Source organism: Canis lupus, chromosome 25, assembly GCF_011100685.1.
Source record: "Canis lupus familiaris isolate Mischka breed German Shepherd chromosome 25, alternate assembly UU_Cfam_GSD_1.0, whole genome shotgun sequence".
Taxonomy (NCBI): Eukaryota; Metazoa; Chordata; class Mammalia; order Carnivora; family Canidae; genus Canis; species Canis lupus.
In genome coordinates, this window is record NC_049246.1 from 29667587 (window position 1) to 29685886 (window position 18300).

General features: G+C 40.5%; 2 protein-coding genes across 9 annotated transcripts in view; one reads left to right on the forward strand and one right to left on the reverse strand.

Moving 5' to 3' along the window:
• The window catches only part of ELP3 (elongator acetyltransferase complex subunit 3), a 91967-nt gene extending 82893 nt beyond the window's left edge, over positions 1-9074 (reverse strand). For both annotated transcript variants that reach the window (XM_038573732.1, XM_038573731.1), the window contains exons 1-3: positions 8930-9074; positions 5248-5347; positions 2421-2559 (exon numbers count right to left, since the gene is read on the reverse strand). In XM_038573732.1, coding sequence (XP_038429660.1) covers positions 2421-2559; positions 5248-5347; positions 8930-8948 — 258 coding nt within the window. In that variant the 5' untranslated portion in view covers positions 8949-9074. The remainder of the gene's footprint in view (positions 1-2420; positions 2560-5247; positions 5348-8929) is intronic.
• NUGGC (nuclear GTPase, germinal center associated) overlaps positions 9060-18300 on the forward strand; it is a 54467-nt gene continuing 45226 nt past the window's right edge. For 2 of the 7 annotated variants that reach the window (XM_038573726.1, XM_038573729.1), the window contains exon 1: positions 9060-9298. Coding sequence is in view for 1 of the 7 variants with exons in the window: in XM_038573729.1 (XP_038429657.1) it covers positions 9271-9298 (28 nt within the window). In the remaining 6 variants the exon portion in view is untranslated. Of the gene's footprint in view, positions 9299-14426; positions 15161-18300 lie in introns of those variants that run through there. The other 5 variants (XM_038573727.1, XM_038573728.1, XM_038573730.1 and 2 more) reach the window with 4 other exon arrangements.

Sequence of the window (18300 nt, forward strand, 5' to 3'; positions counted from 1 at the left end):
ATCCAACCTCTCCCTGTACTTCTGATATTTTTAATAGTTCACTCTGGTGATATTGTCAAAGATGGATTTGGTGCAGGTATGAAACGTAGACTAGTTAGGAAATAACTGAAATAGTCTGAACATGAAATAATGAAGGCCAAAACATTCCTAGGAATGTGTGGTAGGAATGGACAATGCATTTCACATCTTTTAGAAACTGAGTGTACAGAGGTACCATGAACTAAGACGGACAAGAAAAATAAATGAGCAAGTTTGAGGTTAGTTTTGGTTATGTTATACATGAGGGTATATAGGCAGTCAAAGGAGAGATGTTTATCAGGTACTTTGACCAAAGCCTGATGTTTGGGGAGTGGTCAGAGCTGGAAGTCAGCATATAACAATATTTAGAAATGTCAATGGATGAAATCACCAAAGAAGGCATGTATGGTACTAAAAACAGCGGACCCAGGACCACAAAAAAAATCACTTTTTAGAGGAAAGCAAAATAGGAACAGATCTCAAAGAAAGAGAAGAAAGAATCAGAGGTAGGAGAAGGAGAGAGAATGGTGTCATGGAAGCCTGGTTTATTATTCAGACTGAAAGGTTGATAAATCTTTGTCTTCCATAGTGGCAAGCTCATACATAATGCTGAAAACTAAAAATTCAAGACTGTATCTACAGAGCGTGTTATTTCGGGATAATGGAAGGAAACGCCAAGAAATCAGCTAAGAGTTAAAAGTGGTTACTCTGAGGGGAAAAATGGGAAGTGAAGGGTTTGAAACTATAGTTGGCACTTGAACAAAGCAGAGGTTAGTGGTGACAACCCCTCAACTCAGTTGAAAATCTGAATATAACTTTTGACTCCCCAGAAACCTAATTACTTTCACAGCCTACTGTTGAGAAGCCTTACTGGTAACAGAAACCATCAATTAATACATATTTTGTAATTTATAGATATTATAAACTGTATTCTTACAATAAAGTAAGCTGAAAATCATAAAGAAAATAAATCTATAATGCTGTATTTATTGGGAAAAAAATCTGCCGGTAAGTGGACCCATGAAGTTCAAACCCATGTTGTTCAACTGTATTAGTTTCTCTTAAAGAATCTTTTATACGAGGTACAAATAAATAAAACAAAAAACACGTAAGTACAAAGAAGAGACCATGATTGGTGATAAAAATGAATTGTATAAAAAAGTTTTAGGGTTTAATTAGCCACAAATCCAGTATGATCCAGGAGATAAAAGCCACCAAACAAGTCAACATAAACTGTAATTACCACAAGTATAATACTCCCATCCAAATAACAGATTGAATTTCTATGATCATATAAGAAATACACAATTCAATTATAGGTACCAAGTTTTATGAGGGTTCAAATCCTATCTTTCACAGTCATCCTTCTTATCCTAGAGCCCCTACCCTAATTCCAGCTCTTAATACATTTCACACTTAGATCAAACCAAGAGTATCCTAACTGGTCTTCTTGGTTCCACGCTACTCTACATCTTGTATCCAAATTAATTTTCTGAAAAATCCATTTTGTTCATATCACTCTCCTTCTCAAGTATCTTTAAGAGTTTCCTATTACTCAGGTCCTTTGCAGGACATTTAAGATCTTTTGCAAGGTGATCCCAAACTAACTCTTCAATCTAATGTCCTGCTGCTTTCTCAAATGAATTATCAACTCCAGGCGGTCTGAGGTACTCATTGTTCCCTGAACAAATCGTGCCTCTTACAACATCTCTGCCTCTGTGCCTTAGTTCCTTCTGCCCTTGCTCCCATTGCTCTTCAAGCCTGCTCTGCTTATATGGGCGTCATTTATATGTAAAACAAGTGCCACACTTTCTCTTGGGCTTTCCCTAGTCTCTTTTAGGGAAAGCTGCTTCACAAATACCATATACAGAATGACTTTGTACCATTAATTACCTTTTAAGAGTACAAGCGGCACCTGGCTGGCTCAGTCAGTTGAGTTTCCTACTCTTGATTTCAGCTCATGAAATTGGGGTCATGAGATTAGGCCCAGCACTGGGCTCTGTACTCAGCACGGTCTCTCTCCTTCTCCCTCTATCCCTCCCTCTGCTCATGCGCACGCATGCATACATGTACAAGTATGCTCTCTCTCAGATAAATAAGCAAAATCTTTTAAAAATAAAGTAAAAGTCACTTGCATAAAATGGCCAACAATGTGATAATCACTAAGCCTCAACTTACACTTTCAAGGACATCAAAACATCATCTACTCCTTCAAGTACAATGATTGTTTTTCCTCACTATGACCTTATTCTACACATGTCTCTACTACAGCACATATCATAATATAATGGATTTTATTAAACTGACTCCCCTACTTCCACCTCACCACCTGGGTGTTACACATGCAAGCAAAGATTTCTGGCAGAACAGAAACACAGTATTTCATGAATCAAATTACTCACCCCACTGGCAGTTCTGATGGGTTTTGCCTTTAACTTGGGGACTAAGACCTTTCGATACTGAGGTGGGACTGCAGCGATGATATCCACTAGGCGGGGCTGTGCTGAGAGGCCATATTTGGCAGCTGTCCTGGTTTTCACCCTGAAAATAAAGTACCTAGCATTATCAAGATCATAATATTTCAAGCATACTATCAAAAGAATGACTTATAAACATCATCAACTTCTGTCACTCCCCTATCCTTTCACCAGATGACAACAGTGGCTTTAACATTTGTGAGTATCAGAAAAATAGAAGAAAATCAGGAAAATGCAGCAGTGACTTCTTCTTACCCTGGAGTACAAGAAAAGAAAACAAGATGACTATAGGGAACGGTCCCAGGACAGTGACACAAGGTAGGTCTCATTCAAAATAGTACAGTAGCTTCAGAGGGTTCTACCCTTTTCTCAACCTCAACACTATACCATCTGGGATTAATTCTGTTGTGAGGGACTATTTACTATACTATAGGATGTTTAGCAGCTTCATTGGTACCCACCAGCACCCCACTTCCCATTGTTAACTAAAAATGTCTCTTAACATTGCGAAATGTCTCCTGGGTGGGTGGATAGCAGGTATCATGCCTAGTTGTGTGTCTTAGAGCAGGCAAACAAACAAAAAATAATTTAAAGGAAAGGTGTGCAGAACCAAATAGTAAATGAATTATAAATTTTTTAGAAGTGTTTTAAAACTTGTTTTAATATAAAATAGTAGCTACATAAAAAACAGAACATAAAACGTGTAAATGTACTTTAACATTTATGAAGGAAACACATGTACACTCCAAGGAATAGAATATGATCAGCACTTCAGAAGACCCATTTATCCCTTCCTGATTGTAATTCTATCTCTAATCCCCAGAAATAACCTTCAGCCCAATTAAATAGGTCCTTGCTTTTCTCTGTAACTTTATTGGTTTCTCATTTCTTGACTGCTTAGCAAATCCTAACAGTCACCTTAATTTCTCATTTTAATCCACCTAAAAATATTGTGAGGTATTTGTATCATTTTCAAAAAATGTTAACCCAGTATCTGATTTGTAAAGAGACTACCCAAGTACTTATGCCAGAAGGTATAAGGCAGAGTTGTTTCATGTTCTATGTCTGCATGTTTTCAGATAGGCATTCACAAAAAAAAATGTTAAATGATAAAAACACATGTGATAAAACACCCATATAATAATGAATGTGTCCAGAGTTCAAGAGAGGAACTCAGTGTGTGCTGGGGAAATAGTTACAGAAAAGAGTTGGCTTCAGGCAGACATGGAGATGCCACTGAAAGCAAACAGGCTGGCTTATGTGAAGATGCAAAAACAGGAATGCACATATTTAAAGATATAGGGGTAGACTTGACAGAAAGCAGGAGACTTCCAACGTAAAGGTACAGAAGTTTAAAAAGTTGCGAAAGCTGAAGCCAGACCCAGAGGCTTTACATAATGAGCTGAGGAGTCTGTATTCAATTTCTTAAGTGCTGAGGACATACTGAACTTTCCTGTACAGGGAAATAACATGATAAAAGATGAGACGAGGAACAATTAACCTGTAAGAGATAAAAAAAGAGGCTAAAGCACAAGCTACTGCAGTAGTCTAGAATCAAGTTTACAAAGGGATGGATTTGGGAGTTGGTTGTGGAAATGAAAGTGACAGTCATAATGAAAAGAGAGTAAGTAAAACTTAAATACTAATTGGACCTAACAAGAACAATTTGAAGAGGACAAAAGAGTTTCAAGCCTAGGTGAAGGTTAACACAATTAAGCAAAGAGGACATCTGCGTAGAGGCTGGTTTTAAGGAAGATGGAGCATAAACTTGAGATAAATTAAAGAGACTGACAAAAATATACAGGAAGTAGAAATGTTCACTATAAATAAAAGACTTGTATAATTAGGGGCATAGCCATCAATGACAGAAAATCATCAAAGGGTAGAAAAATCAGCAAAACATAACTCCACAGTCAAGATAGTTACTTATTTATTCCGTTAGCAAAACTTCATTAAGCACAATATTCCAAGGAAGTGATAAAACACTGCCGTATCTCTAGCAACAGGAAATAGTCTAAAAAAAGCCCACACTGGTGATTAGATCACTGATGACCTACCTGGGAGTGGGGAGAAAACTATTTCATTAGAACAGATCTACATAGTGACTATCAAATGAAAACAAAAGATGCGGAGATGAAATCCTAACTGAGGATTTAGCAAAGTCAAAGCTGAACATAACTGCGGAAAGGAAACAGATGAACAAGTCAAAGGCGCTGTAAAGTAGCAAAGGGTTGGATTAGATCAAGGACCCCAATGGTAGGGTTTTTCCTGAGAGAGCTACTGCTTCTTCTGAGACAATAGGGAGGAACAAAGATGTGAAGTGATGTAGCACAGGAGATAACATGGGCTCTGAGACAGATGATCTAATTCTAAATCCCAGTTCTGCCAACTACCAGTTCCTTACTCTTGGACAAATTACTTAATCTTTCTCTGTCTAAATTACCCACCTGTCAAATGAGGGTGATATAAGTACCTAACTCACACAGGTTTTGAAATGACCAACTGAGCTAAGACAATGCACTACTAACAGTGACTGGGACATAGTAAATGTCAAATTAATATTAGAAGCTCTTAGTACTATTAGGCCATGAGAGAATTTTGCCATAAATGAGTGACAGGGCAGAGCAGAAAGCTAAATTCTCAATTAAAATACAAAACGTGAGACAGAAAACATAGTATTTGATAATTTCATTAAAAAGATCTACCACCTAAGAACAGGATTGCCTTCTTTTTTTTTTATAGATCCACTTACTTATTCAGATCGATGTCCTTCCCCTGTTCGTGGGCTTCAATTAGTTGTTTAATAACATCTCCTATGGTCAGCATCATTAGCTCAGCAGGGCTGAGATCTCCTGGAAAGATCATATTTAACAATGTAAAAAGTCACATTACTCCATGAAGTTTTTTATTTTTTTCTTCCAAAATTATCCCAACCATCCCAGATGAATAGGTCAAGTTTGCAAGACACCAAACTCCTACTGTTTATAGTTTGATTATATTTTTGTATCTTTAATTAAAACAAACCTAGCCTCACCTATACATGAGAAGAACTCACTTTAGAAGCAACATGCTGTCAAGAATGATAGATACAGGAAAGAATACAGAAAGAATCTAATTGTACCAGAAAGCACCAAATTGGTTAAAATAGCTTCCCTTTATTTCCAGAATTATAATTACTCTCAGAATGCAGTGGATAGAGCAGAAATATTTGCTTGTCCCATAAAAATGCCATAAAGGGGTAAAGTTGAAACTCAAATCCAGGTATCCACAGAAGTAATACTACAAAGCAACACAATACTACTTTGTAATACAAGCAATGTTGGTTGTCTAAAGATCTTTTTTTTTTTTAAAGTTTTTTTTTTTTTTTTTTTATGATAGTCAGAGAGAGAGAGAGAGGCAGAGACACAGGCAGAGAGAGAAGCAGGCTCCATGCACCAGGAGCCCGACGTGGGACTCGATCCCGGGTCTCCAGGATCGCGCCCCGAGCCAAAGGCAAGCGCCAAACCGCTGCGCCACCCAGGGATCCCGGTTGTCTAAAGATCTTAATGCATCACAAAGATATAGACTGTCCACCATCACAACTTTCTGGCAACTGAGGCTGACTTGACAAGCAGAAGCTGACATGTTCTTACATGACCCCATCCCAATTACAGTAGATTGGTTCAAGGATGGGCACCTACCCAACTCAGGCCAATCTGAGCTCTTTCCTCAAGGGAAAAAATGCCAGTATCTCACCAGTGATAAAAGCCATGAGACTGTGGCTTGGGAATTGCCAGCAAGTATACTTCCAGCCTGTAGAGAAAGCTAGCATGCAAAGATGATGGAATCATCATAGAGAAGTCTAGGTGAGAAAGCCTGGCAGTTATGAGACCCTTTCATTTACTTTATCTCATTTGAAACCTCAAAACACTATAAAGTAGTTATTGTTAGCCCCTTTTACAGATGTTAAAAATTAACGGGAGAAAAAGGTCTATTATAATCAAAGGCTAAAAGCTTTCCAAACCATGTAATTCAGTACTCTAGAGTTCCAAAAAGGCACTTGAAGGACCATGTAACAGAAGTACGGTTGGTGGTGGTGGTGCTAGAAGAAGGGAGAGAGGGAGGAGAGGAAGGAAAGGGAGGGTCTCTTTTTTCATTAAACCAAAGCAGCTTGGCTTTTGCATATTTAATATATTGAAACTCTATGTAATAATTTGGAGAGGAAAAGAGGATTCAGGTAATAAAAATAAAGATTTGAAAACCACTTGTATAGCTCTTGAGTAAATCAAAAACTAATTAGAGATGCAAATTAGTAAGAAAAGGCTTCATGAGGGAAATGGCATGGGGGTCTTTAAAGAAAGTGAACAGTGGACAAGCAAAACAGAGGGCAATCCAGAAGGAACAACGGTAGGTATAGGAATTACTTATCTTTCTGAAAGAGTGTTGCCTAACAAGAAAATATAGGCTATATAGGCTTTCTTTTCTGACAAGGTTCGATAAAGAACAGATTACAGGGTACACTAGGCAAAGGCATTTAAATGGAGTGGAGAACACTATATTCTCAATTTGGGAGTAAAAAGATGAAAATAGTGTTTAAAGAAAAGTACACAAAATAAAGAAAATGATACAAAAATGACTCAGAAGGTGAAAAGAATACAAATAATTTGACATTAAACAACTCTTGAAAGGCAGCAATGTAAAATAAATAAATAAATAAATAAATAAATAAATAAATAAATAAATACCCCATGAGATTTCAAGTGAAACATTTGGACAAAAGGCTCTCACCCCTAGTTCCCAACCCCTACTGGCTGTGTGACAATGAGAAGATCAATTACTTCTGTATTCCCATTTCCCATTTGACTGCCAAATTGGGATGAAACATACACATTTGACAAGAGTACTGTAAGAATCAACAGAAATAACATACAGGAAAGCCAAAGTGCTTTCAAATATTAGTTATTGATGAAGGTGGATCAGGAGGATGGTGGCCAAAATGATAGGTAATAAATTATCTGAAGAGGCAGGGCTGTTGACAGGTGAAGGGAAGAGCATAAAGCTATCTGGCCTGACAGTCCGAGGAAGAGCAAGGCAGAGGGAGGAGATGACTACCTGGGGGGCATGCGGTTTGATGCCACAACACAACTGCAGGTAACTTGTACGTCAGGAGCCGTGGTTCCAAGAAATAGCACTTGATGCCCAGAGGTATAGTGATGAAAGGCAGACTTTTTTTTTAATTGTATTTTTTTGGGTACACACAGACAGCCTGACCATATTTCCCCTTCCTATGGACAATTTTGGGCTGACAAAGTTACTTACAGCTCTTTGAACCTCAGCTTCTTCATCTGTAAAGTGAAAATGATACTGGCTTCAAAATTATTAGCAAGGGGATCCCTGGGGGGGCTCAGTGGTTTAGTGCCTGCCTTGGGCCCTGGGCGTGATCCTGGAGTCCCAGGATCGAGTCCCACACAGGCTCCCTGCATGGAGCCTACTTCTCCCTCTGCCTTTGTCTCTGCTTCTCTCTCTGTGTGTGTCTCATGAATAAATAAAATCTTAAAAAAAAATTATTAGCAAAGGATCAACAAATAGTAGCTATGCTTATCATGGCCATCAATCATTATTAGACCGACGGCTCACATCGAATATACAGAGATAAGTTCAGAACTTGCGAGAAGATAACTTTTTTTTTTTTTTTTTTTTTTGGCGAGAAGATAAGTTGAAACCTGACTCCATCCTGCTGAAAACGGGAAGATGGAATCGCTCCATCCTAAGTCAGGAGGTAATACAAACGAGAAAAACCACACAACTGTCCCACAGAGAACCAAGGACTCAAGAGTTTTTTCCTTTTTGAACCCAGATCTTTAAAAAAAAAAACCAAAACTCAAACAAACAAACAAAACAAGTGAAATTACCCTAAAACAAAATTTAGCACATTAAGAGACCCGACAGCACGTTAAATCAACTGACCACGTTAACTCCTTGGACGGTATACCTCGGAATAAAGCTTTTCCTGCCACCTATGCCAAAGACACCACGTGATTGCCAAAAAAGAAAGAGAGTAAGGACAGGTTTAAAAGGCCCAACAGGGGCCACCTGGGTGGCTCAGCAGTGGAGCATCTGCCTCCGGCTCAGGGCGTGATCCCAGGGTCCCGGGATCGAATCCCACATCAGGCTCCCTGAACGGAGCCTGCTTCTCCCCCTGCCTGTGTCTCTGCCTCTCTCTCTCTGTCTCTCGTGAATAAATAAATAAATCTTAAAAAAAAAAAAAAAAAAAGTGCAACAGGTCAAACCAGAAGGGCTGGAGCCGACACACACACCGATGGCAGGTGGCAAGGCGACTGGCTCAGGCAGAGGATTTCCGCGGGAAAAGCTGCGTCAGGCACCTGCCCGCCCAGGTGTCTGCCCCTTCCCTACCTCTCCGCGCGCTCCCTCCTCCTCTCCCCTCCCTTCCGTACCTTTCCGCTTCTGCCTCATTTCTCCGCGGGCCGTCGTAGGAACCACCACACCACACGCGACGTAGCTACCAACCCTGACCTCGGGGGAAAGGTGACAGCCACAAAGCAACCCCGGCCTGTCGTAAAATGACGGTCAAGGTGTCGTAAAGCTGTTCCCCCAAAACGGCGGGCGCGGAGGCCCGCCCCGCCCCCCGCCCGGTGGCCGCTGGCGGAGCTGCAGGAGGCGGGGAAAGCGTGCAGCCCGGGAGGTTCCCGCCTGGGGTTTAAGGGCTGCAGGATGAGACCCTCTGAACCCACGCAAAGGACAACTTGGGCGTCGGGAAGCTCGACCCGGATGGTAGATGCGTATGACAATGCTTGTGAATAGAGGTTAGTCCGGAAAGCCTAAGTGAAAAGTGTGGATGTGGATGGTCTCTAAATAAGGAGCCCAGGGTGTGCTGAGTCCAAGGAGGCTGGGCCGAAAACCCAGAGGAAGATGGCCTGAGGACGAGCCCTCTAGTCTGTTGGAAACTAAATTCAGAGCCTGGAAGAGACCGTGCAGGAATCGAGTAACAGCCTGAGTTGCAGGCTTTGTTGGACTCCAGTTCATCACCCTGGTCTCAGATAAATGGCACGAATATCATGGACGCTATGGAGAGCCCTCCAGAAAAACTAGCACACACGTGAAATCTTGCAGAGTTTGGAGGCAGGACTTGGGAGAAACGTTTTTCCTGAAATCCATCCATGATCTTTGCTCCCGGACCAGAAATTTAAAACTCTCGTTAACATAAAGACAGGAACACAGCATGGAGCCTGCTTCTCCCTCTGCCTATGTCTCTGCCTCTCTCTCTCTCTCTCTCTCTCTCTCTGTCTGTCATGAATAAATGAATAAATTAATCATTAAAAAAAAAAAAGACAGGAATAGGTGCCATATACAGTCATTTTCTTCCCGCTAGAATCAAGCTTTGACTTCAAGTCTTTGACCCCACCATGACACCAAAACTATCCTGGTCAAATTTTGCAACTTTACATCAGACCAAATCCAGGCGTATTTGTCAGTCCTTACTGTCATCCTGGTACCAATGGACATGTTAGCTTCCTTGAAAGTCTTTCATGATAGGGCCCCCGCCCCCCCCCTCCCCCATTCTTGGGTTTTCTTCTATTTTTTCTCTACCTCACCTCCAAATACTGGTGTACCGTAGGGTTCATTTCTCAGCCTCGTCTCTCCCTGAGTGATCCCCAGAGTACCAAAGCTTTAAACACCACCTATCTGGTCCCATTTTTTTGTAGTCCAGCCCCAACTTCTTCCCCATTTGACATCTGATTACATCTGGGTGTCTAGATCTGGGCATCTCAAACAACGTGTCCAGATCAGAATTCTATTTTTACTCCACATCTGCTCTTTTCCCACTCTTCCTTATCCGAAGTCTCTGTCATGCGCCTTACCACTCTTTTGCCTCACACAAGAGAATAAGTGAATAGTACAGTGGTAACTTAAAAAGAGGTTAAGGTGGACCTTATTCAGAAAGTGATTTTTAAAAAGATTCTATTTATCCATTCATAAGAGACACACAGAGAGAGGCAGAGACACAGGCAGAGGGAGAAGCAGACTCCCTGCAGGGAGCCGGATGCAGGACTTGATCCCAGGACCCCAGGATCACAACCTGAGCCAAAGGCAGACTCTCAACCACTGTATCCACCCAAGTGCCCCAAGAATGTGATATTTGAGCTAATATTTTATATACAGATATCAGGGGGAAGAGCAGTTCAGGTAAAGGGAACCAGTAGTGCAAAGGTCCTTGGGCAAGAGGATACCTGGTAAGTAAGAAAGTAAGAAAGCTGCTGTCAATGGAGCACTGAGTGAGCAACATGTAATAGAGATCAGAGAAATGACAGGGTGGAGTGAAGGACAGAACCGTTTATATAAGACCTTGCAGGCCAGGGCTGGCTGGCTCAGCAGTTCGAGTCCTGCATTGGGCTCCCTGCATGGAGCCTGCTTCTCCCTCAGCCTCTCTCTCTGTGTCTCTCGTGAATAAATAAAATATTTTTAAAAAGAAATAAAAAAAAGACGTAGGCCATTGTAAAACCTTTGGCTTTTATTCTTGTTGACATGGGGAGCTATTGGAAAGTTTTTAGCAGAGCTATGATCTGATTTATAATATAAAATTATCTCTATTTGCTGTGTTAGGAATAGACTTGGAAGTGGCGATGGGAGGAAGCAGAGAGATCAGTTAGGTTATTATCATATCTATGCTGAAATTCCCAAACTTGGCTACACATTAGAATCACCTAGAGAGTAGTGAAAAATCCCAGAGCGCAGATCACATCCCATACCAATTAAATAAAAATATCAAGGGGTGGGAGCCAGTCATGTTTTAAAGATCTTTGGGGATTCCACTGCACAGCAGAGTTTGAGAACTCCTGAATGAGCCCAGAAATGATTATAACTTGAATCAAGATAATAAGCTGTGGAGGTGATGAGAAGTGCTCAGATTCTGAAAATACATTGAAGATTTCAACAAGCTTTCTCGACAGACCAGATGTGGGATATGAGTAAAAGAAAGTCATCAACATCAAAGGTGACACTGAAGCTTTTGGACATAGGGACTGGAACCATGTAGTTGCCATTAGCTGAGATGGAGAAGCTTGTAGGCAGAGTGGGGTTTTGCAGAGGGAGGTGGGGGAGGAGGTCAATCCAGACATGCCACGTTTGGGATGCCTAGTGAGCAGTAAGCCATGAAAAAGGTTCAGGCTAGAGATACCAAATGAGAGTTACAGGTGCATAGGTGAAATTTAAAGCTATGAAACAGGATAAGTGTGGAAAAAGAAAGAAGAGACTAAAAGACCAAGCTTTGGGTGTGTTCTATTTTTAGCAGGTTGAGGAGAAGAGGAATAACCAGCAAAGGAAGCTGAGGAGGTGCCCCCCAAGAGGTGCGAAGAAAACTAAGAGAGTTGTGGTTACCTGGGAAAGAAGCAAAAGTACGTTAAGGAGGAGGGAGTGATCCACTGGATCAAATACTGCTGTTGAAGGGTCAAGGCAGATGAGGGTTGAAAAGTGAGAATGGTAAAAATTAACAAGACAGGAAACAACAAATGTTGGAGAGGATATGGAGGAAGGGGAAGCCTCTTGCACTGTTGGTGGGAATGTGAACTGGTGCAGCCACTCTGGAAAACTGTGTGGAGGTTCCTCAAAAAGTTAAAAATAGATCTGCCCTATGACCCAGCAATTGCACTGCTCGGGATTTACCCCAAAGATACAGATGCAGTGAAACACCGGGACACCTGCACCCCGATGTTTATAGCAGCAATGTCCACAATAGCCAAACTGTGGAAGGAGCCTCGGTGTCCATCGAAAGATGAATGGATAAAGAAGATGTGGTCTATGTATACAATGGAATATTCCTCAGCCATTAGAAATGACAAATACCCACCATTTGCTTCAACATGGATGGAACTGGAGGGTATTATACTGAGTGAAGTAAGTCAATCGGAGAAGGACAAACATTATATGGTCTCATTCATGCGAGGAATATAAAAAGTAGTGAAAGGGAATAAAGGGTAAAGGAGAGAAAATAAGTGGGAAATATCAGTGAGGGTGACGGAACATGAGAGACTCCTAACTCTGGGAAACAAACAAGGGGTGGTGGAAGGGGAGTGGGCAGGGGGATGGGGTGACTGGGTGACGGGCACTGCGGGGGGCACTTGGCAGGATGAGCACTGGGTGTTATACTATATGTTGGCAAATCGAACTCCAATATACAAAAAGAAAAAAAAGAAAATTGACTAAGATCATTGGGGACTTTGACAACAACAGTTTTATGAAACTGTAGATGTGAAGGCTTGACTAGAGAAGGTTTATGATAGATTGACAGGAGAGGAATTTGAGACAGTGAGTTTAGACAACTCTTGAGATTTTACCCTCAAGAGGTACAGAGAAATGGGGTGGTAGCTGGCAGGGAAAATGATGTCAAAGAAAGTGGTTATTAAAATAATAAAGGGGCACCTAGGTGGCTCAGTCAGTTAAGCATCTAACTTCAGCTCAGGTCATGATCTCAGGATCCTGGAATCTAGCCCCATGTCCGGCTCCCTGCTCAGCAGAGAGTCTGTTGGTCCTTCTCCCTTTCCCCCTCCCCCTACTCATTCTCTCTCTCAAATAAATAAAATCTCTCACAAATAAGTAAATAAAATCTTTAAAATGAGACAGTAATAAATAACAGCCAGTTTTTATGTCAATGGGAATAATCCAATGGAGAGTGAAAATTTGATGACTTATAAGAAGATAATCTTCCTAGTCCTGCAGTTGGAGAGAGGGGATGAAATAAGGTGCACAGGGGAAGGGATTTGCTTTTGATGGGTATATGGATAGTTCCTCTATCAACAGGCTGGAAAGCAGAGTACACAAGTGCAGATTCTCATAGATGCTTGGTGTGATGGTGGGGCTCTGTGGAAGTTTTCTTTCAATTGCTTCAGTGTTTCCAGTGAATTCAATGAAAATGCAGCCTGGTAGGGGCACGTGGGTGGCTCAGTTGGTTAAGCATCTGCCTTCAGCTACGGTCATGATCCCAGGGTCCTGGGATCCAGCCTCACATAAGGCTCCCTGCTCATGAGAAGTCTGCTTCTCCTTCTCTCCCTCTGCCTCTCCTCCTACTGTGTTCCCCTTCTCTCAAATGAATAAATTTTTTAAAATCTTAAAAAAAAAAAAAAAGAAAACAATGCAACCTGGTAGATTTCCCAAACTTTTAACAGACCCAGCATTCAGTGTCCAATAATAGGTATGAAGGACCACCATAAAGAACCCAAGCAGCTTTAAAAGTGATCAAAATTAATTTTAGTTATTAGGTACTTTAGTAGTACCTCTGATTTAAAATACAGTTAACTATTAAAGCAAAGAAACAGCCAGTAGGGGGAGAGCTAAGCATGTGTCACATGAATACAATAAGGTGATTTTGCCCAGAAACATGAGATCCAAGACTAATGATGGTATTCAAGTTGATTTTCTTTGCTTTGAACTTTATACTGGTGTTTCTATAGTTTTCTTATGGAGGAGGCATACCATCTTGCTAAAAGTTCAAAGCAATTTTTAAGATTACAGTTTAAATATTTATCTCTAATTCTTTTTAACCTCTTTGCTTTCTGAATCCCCACTTTGGATTAAAACATACCCACAGTTTCTGAGAGCTATCCTAGTAATGATGGAGTCTGCCTTTGAAGGTCAAACACAACCTGAAGCTAAAGGTTAAAAAAAATTGCTTTTTCCCTGTACTTGATGTGATTGTTTGGATTGCCAAACAGCAAAATAGAATAGGTTCTACTTTCTTCTCCATCGGACAGCATTTAAAAAATATTTGTGTTTCTGGGTTTTTTAAAAGATTTATTTGTTTGTTTTTACAGAGACAGAAAGAGAGAGAGAGTGTATAGGGGGAACGGCAGAGGGAGAGGAAAGGAGAGAATCTTAGCAGACTCCTGCTGAGCAAGGAGCCTGATGCAGGGCTCGATCTCATGACTCTGAGATCATGACCTAAGCCGAAATCAAAGTCGGATGCCTAACCAACTGAGCCATCCAGTTACCCCTGTTTTTCTTTTCTTTTCTTTTTTTAAATATGGATGTAAAATTTAAGTTCCAGAAAAAGTTCTTTAAAACGGTATGATTCTACAAACAATCCAATGTGATTTGGTTTTTGTGAACTTTCTACAAACAATCCAATGTGATTTGGTTTTTGTGAGCTTCAAGATTTTGCTACCAAGTGTCAGTTTATCTTTACCATCTCATGTCATCTATCTCATGAAGTGGTCTTGTATTGGGGGGTAGAGAAACCTGTGCGTTTTCTCTCTTGGAACTAGGGCATTTTCCCTATCTGCTCAACAAGTTAGATCCATCAAAATAAATTTCCCCTTCAAAGAAAGGATGCTGCAGGGTGGATGCTGCAATTTATTTGGAAAGAAAAATAAAATAATAATACCTACCTGCTTATAAGAATAAGGCAGAGAAGGATGTGAGATCCCCAATTCACATGCAATTTAAGTCTAAATGAGAGGGGGAAATAGCATGAATCAATTTCTGAAGGAACAAAACATCATAAATAGCCCTCGGATGGCAAGTGAGTTTCACTTCTGCTTGTGTGAATGTGGTTTGTGACTGGGGCCACACAGGGCTATATACCCCAGCTGGTTCCACGTATCTATACCAAGGCAAAGAAACTGCAACCATCTTCTCTGTGGACTCTAGAGCCGAAGCAGAAAAAGTGACATCTGGTAAGTTGTATAGTTGTATCTCTTATGTAATTTATGCTGTAATATCTGGTTGATTTTAAGAAATAGATTTCAGATTTACAGAAACATTGAGAAGATAGTACTGAGTCCCCATAGAAGCCTCACTCAAGTTCCTCTCTAATCTTACATCAGAATGGTATATTTGTCCTGATTAATGAACCAATATTCATAGCAATAACTAAGGGCTATACATTATTCAGATTTTCTTAGTTCCCTTTTTTTTTTTTTTTTTTAAGATTTTCTTACTTCTTTCCTACTGTCCTTTTTGGGTTCTAGGATCCCATCTAGGACACCATATTACATTTAATCGTCATGTCTCCTTAGGCTCCTCTTGGCTGTAACAGTTTCTCAGACTTTCTTTGCTCTTGATGATCTTGAGAGTTTTGAGGTTAAGATACTCTGTAGGATTCACCCCTATTGAAATTTTTCTGTTTTTCTCATGATTAGATAGGAATGATGAGTTTAGGGGGAGGAAATCACAGAGTTAAAGTGCCACTCTCATCACCTCACATCAAGGGGATACACAGACCATTTGATCTATGACTGTTGATGCTGACCTTCATCACATGGCTGAGACATGTTTGTCACACTTCACTACTGTAAAGTTACTTTTCTCCCCTCCTTTCCATACTGTACCCTTTGGAAGGGAATCACTCTGTAAAGCCCACACTTAAGGAGTGGGGGATTATGCTCCCTTTCCTTGATGGTAGAGTATCTACATAAATTACTTGGAATTTTTCTATATGGAAGACTTGTTTCTCCTCCATCTCTTAATCGTCTTAAAGTAAGCTTTTTTTTTCCTTAAGGAAAGTGAGTTACACTTCCGGGTTGGTTTAAGTGAATTTTGAGGCTATGCAAAGACCAATGAACTAGAATCTGGACAATCAGGTTTTAGCTTGAATTTTACATAAGTGTGTGATTAGGCAAGTTACTAATCATTCTTCCCTTCCAAAAGAAAAAAAAAACCAACAACAAACCAGTAGTTTCAGTCATCATTAAGGGTAGTATTAAGGTCATTTTTATTAATTAGTTAATTAATTTTATTAATTTCTTTGAGAGAGAGAGTTGCATGAGCGAGGGGGAGGGGCAGAGGGAGAAGCAGACTCCCTGCGGAGCAGGGAGCCTGACATGGGGGCTCAATCCCAGGACCCTGAGATCATGACCTGAGCCAAAGGCAGACACTTAACTGACTGAGCCACCCAGGCACCCCTATTAATGTCACCTTATTCCTCACTAGCTTTGGCAAGCTTGGGGGAGCAGTATGAGAGGATTCAAATTCATCCTGTTAGAATCTGATAAAGTACATTATGAAAATATCTGCTTACTTTGCTTACTTATTCATCCAGGGTGGGAGAGGAAGGAAGGAGAAAATCATGTTATTCCAATAACTCCTTTACTATATCTACTTCTGGGGGGTGCATTTCTCATGTTGCACATATTAGCTCATGTATTAATGCTGAAAATATAAATCTTATCCTTTGGGGATTCGAAGGTCCTCGTTTCACTTTTGGTTCTGAGCTAATGTATTTAAATTGGTTTTTTGGCACATACCTAGTTTGGAAGAGTAGTGCAATGTCCAACAAAGTGGTTAGGACATGTTGCCAATACTAAAGGTACTTAAAAAGAAAGGACATCAATCCTAAATGTCATCAGCATTCCATAAATGTATTAAGAATCCCCTTCTCCTTATTTCATACTCCAGCTCACCTCCCTATGGGAGGAGGATAAAACTTCACCAAGGACTCTTAAAGGACAATGGGATAGAACTCTCAAGGTGACTGATCAATGTGTACAAGAGTAGAGTCACTTTATCAGTGAAGGTGGCATATGTACCCTCAAAACTAAATATACTTGGCCCAGGTGAATACTAGTATTAATTTCTAATTTAACCATCCTTGCCAAATATTCTAAAAATAAATAACATTTGTACAGATGCTTAAATGCCTACAGACCAACTGTATAATGCAATATCACATTTAATCATCGCAATGAACTCCTGATATAGATCTCTTTATATTTTCAGTTACTTTTATTTTTTTAAAGATTTTATTTATTTGAGAGAGAGTGTGTATGTGTGTTCACAGAGAGAGAAGGAAAAGCAGACTCCCCACAGAGCCTGATGTGAGCTCGATCATGACTTGAGCCAAAGGCAGATGCTTAACTGACTAAACCACCAAGGTGCCCCACACTCTCATTTTATATGTGGATGAACTGAGGCTTACTGAGGTTAGGTGATTTGTTCAGTGTTACAGTGTTATTGTAGTCCTGGATGAACTGAGGCTTACTGAGGTTAGGTGATTTGTTCAGTGTTACAGTGTTATTGTAGTCCTGGAACATGATCCACAAATCCAGACATTCTGACTCCAAATCCTGAGTAATTTCCACTGCATCATTCACATTTTGGAATGTAAGCCCTGTGTGTGTAGATGCCTCCCCCATTTTGTTCCCTGATGCATCCCTGACACCTAGGAACATTGCCTGGCACATAATAGACACTTGACAAATATTTGTGTTTTTTTTTTTTATAAATAATTTATTTATTTATTCATGAGAGACACAGAGAGAGAGAGGCAGAGACACAGGCAGAGAGAGAAGCAGGCTCCATGCAGGAAGCCCGATGCGGGACTAGATCATGAGACTCCAGGATCACACCCTGGGCTGAAGGCAAACGCTCAACTGCTTAACCACCCAGGGATTCCCCCTCAACAAATATTTGAATAAATGAATGAATGAATGTAATTCCTGCCATTATTAATCTTGCCATCTAAGATACATTTGAAAGATGCACTGCAGTTCTTCAACAAATACTTACCTGAGGCTTTCTAGGGACCAAGTTCTTCCCATATTCAATAAAAGTAGGGAATAAACCAGTTAAAGATCAAAATATCCCATAAAGGAAGTTTGCTAGGCTGGGCATTTTTATTTTTTTCTTATTAGTGCTTCCTTTGGTGGGGGAGGGTTGGTAGGAGACAGAAATGCAAGGAAAACAAGGAATCATGTTATCAAAGGTTAATGGTGCAAAGCAAGGTAGGGTGAGATGAGATTCTGGCTAACGAGAAGAGCTAGGGGAAGAGAACAGGATGTTTGCGATTCTTAAGCACATTCAATTCTACATCCGACAC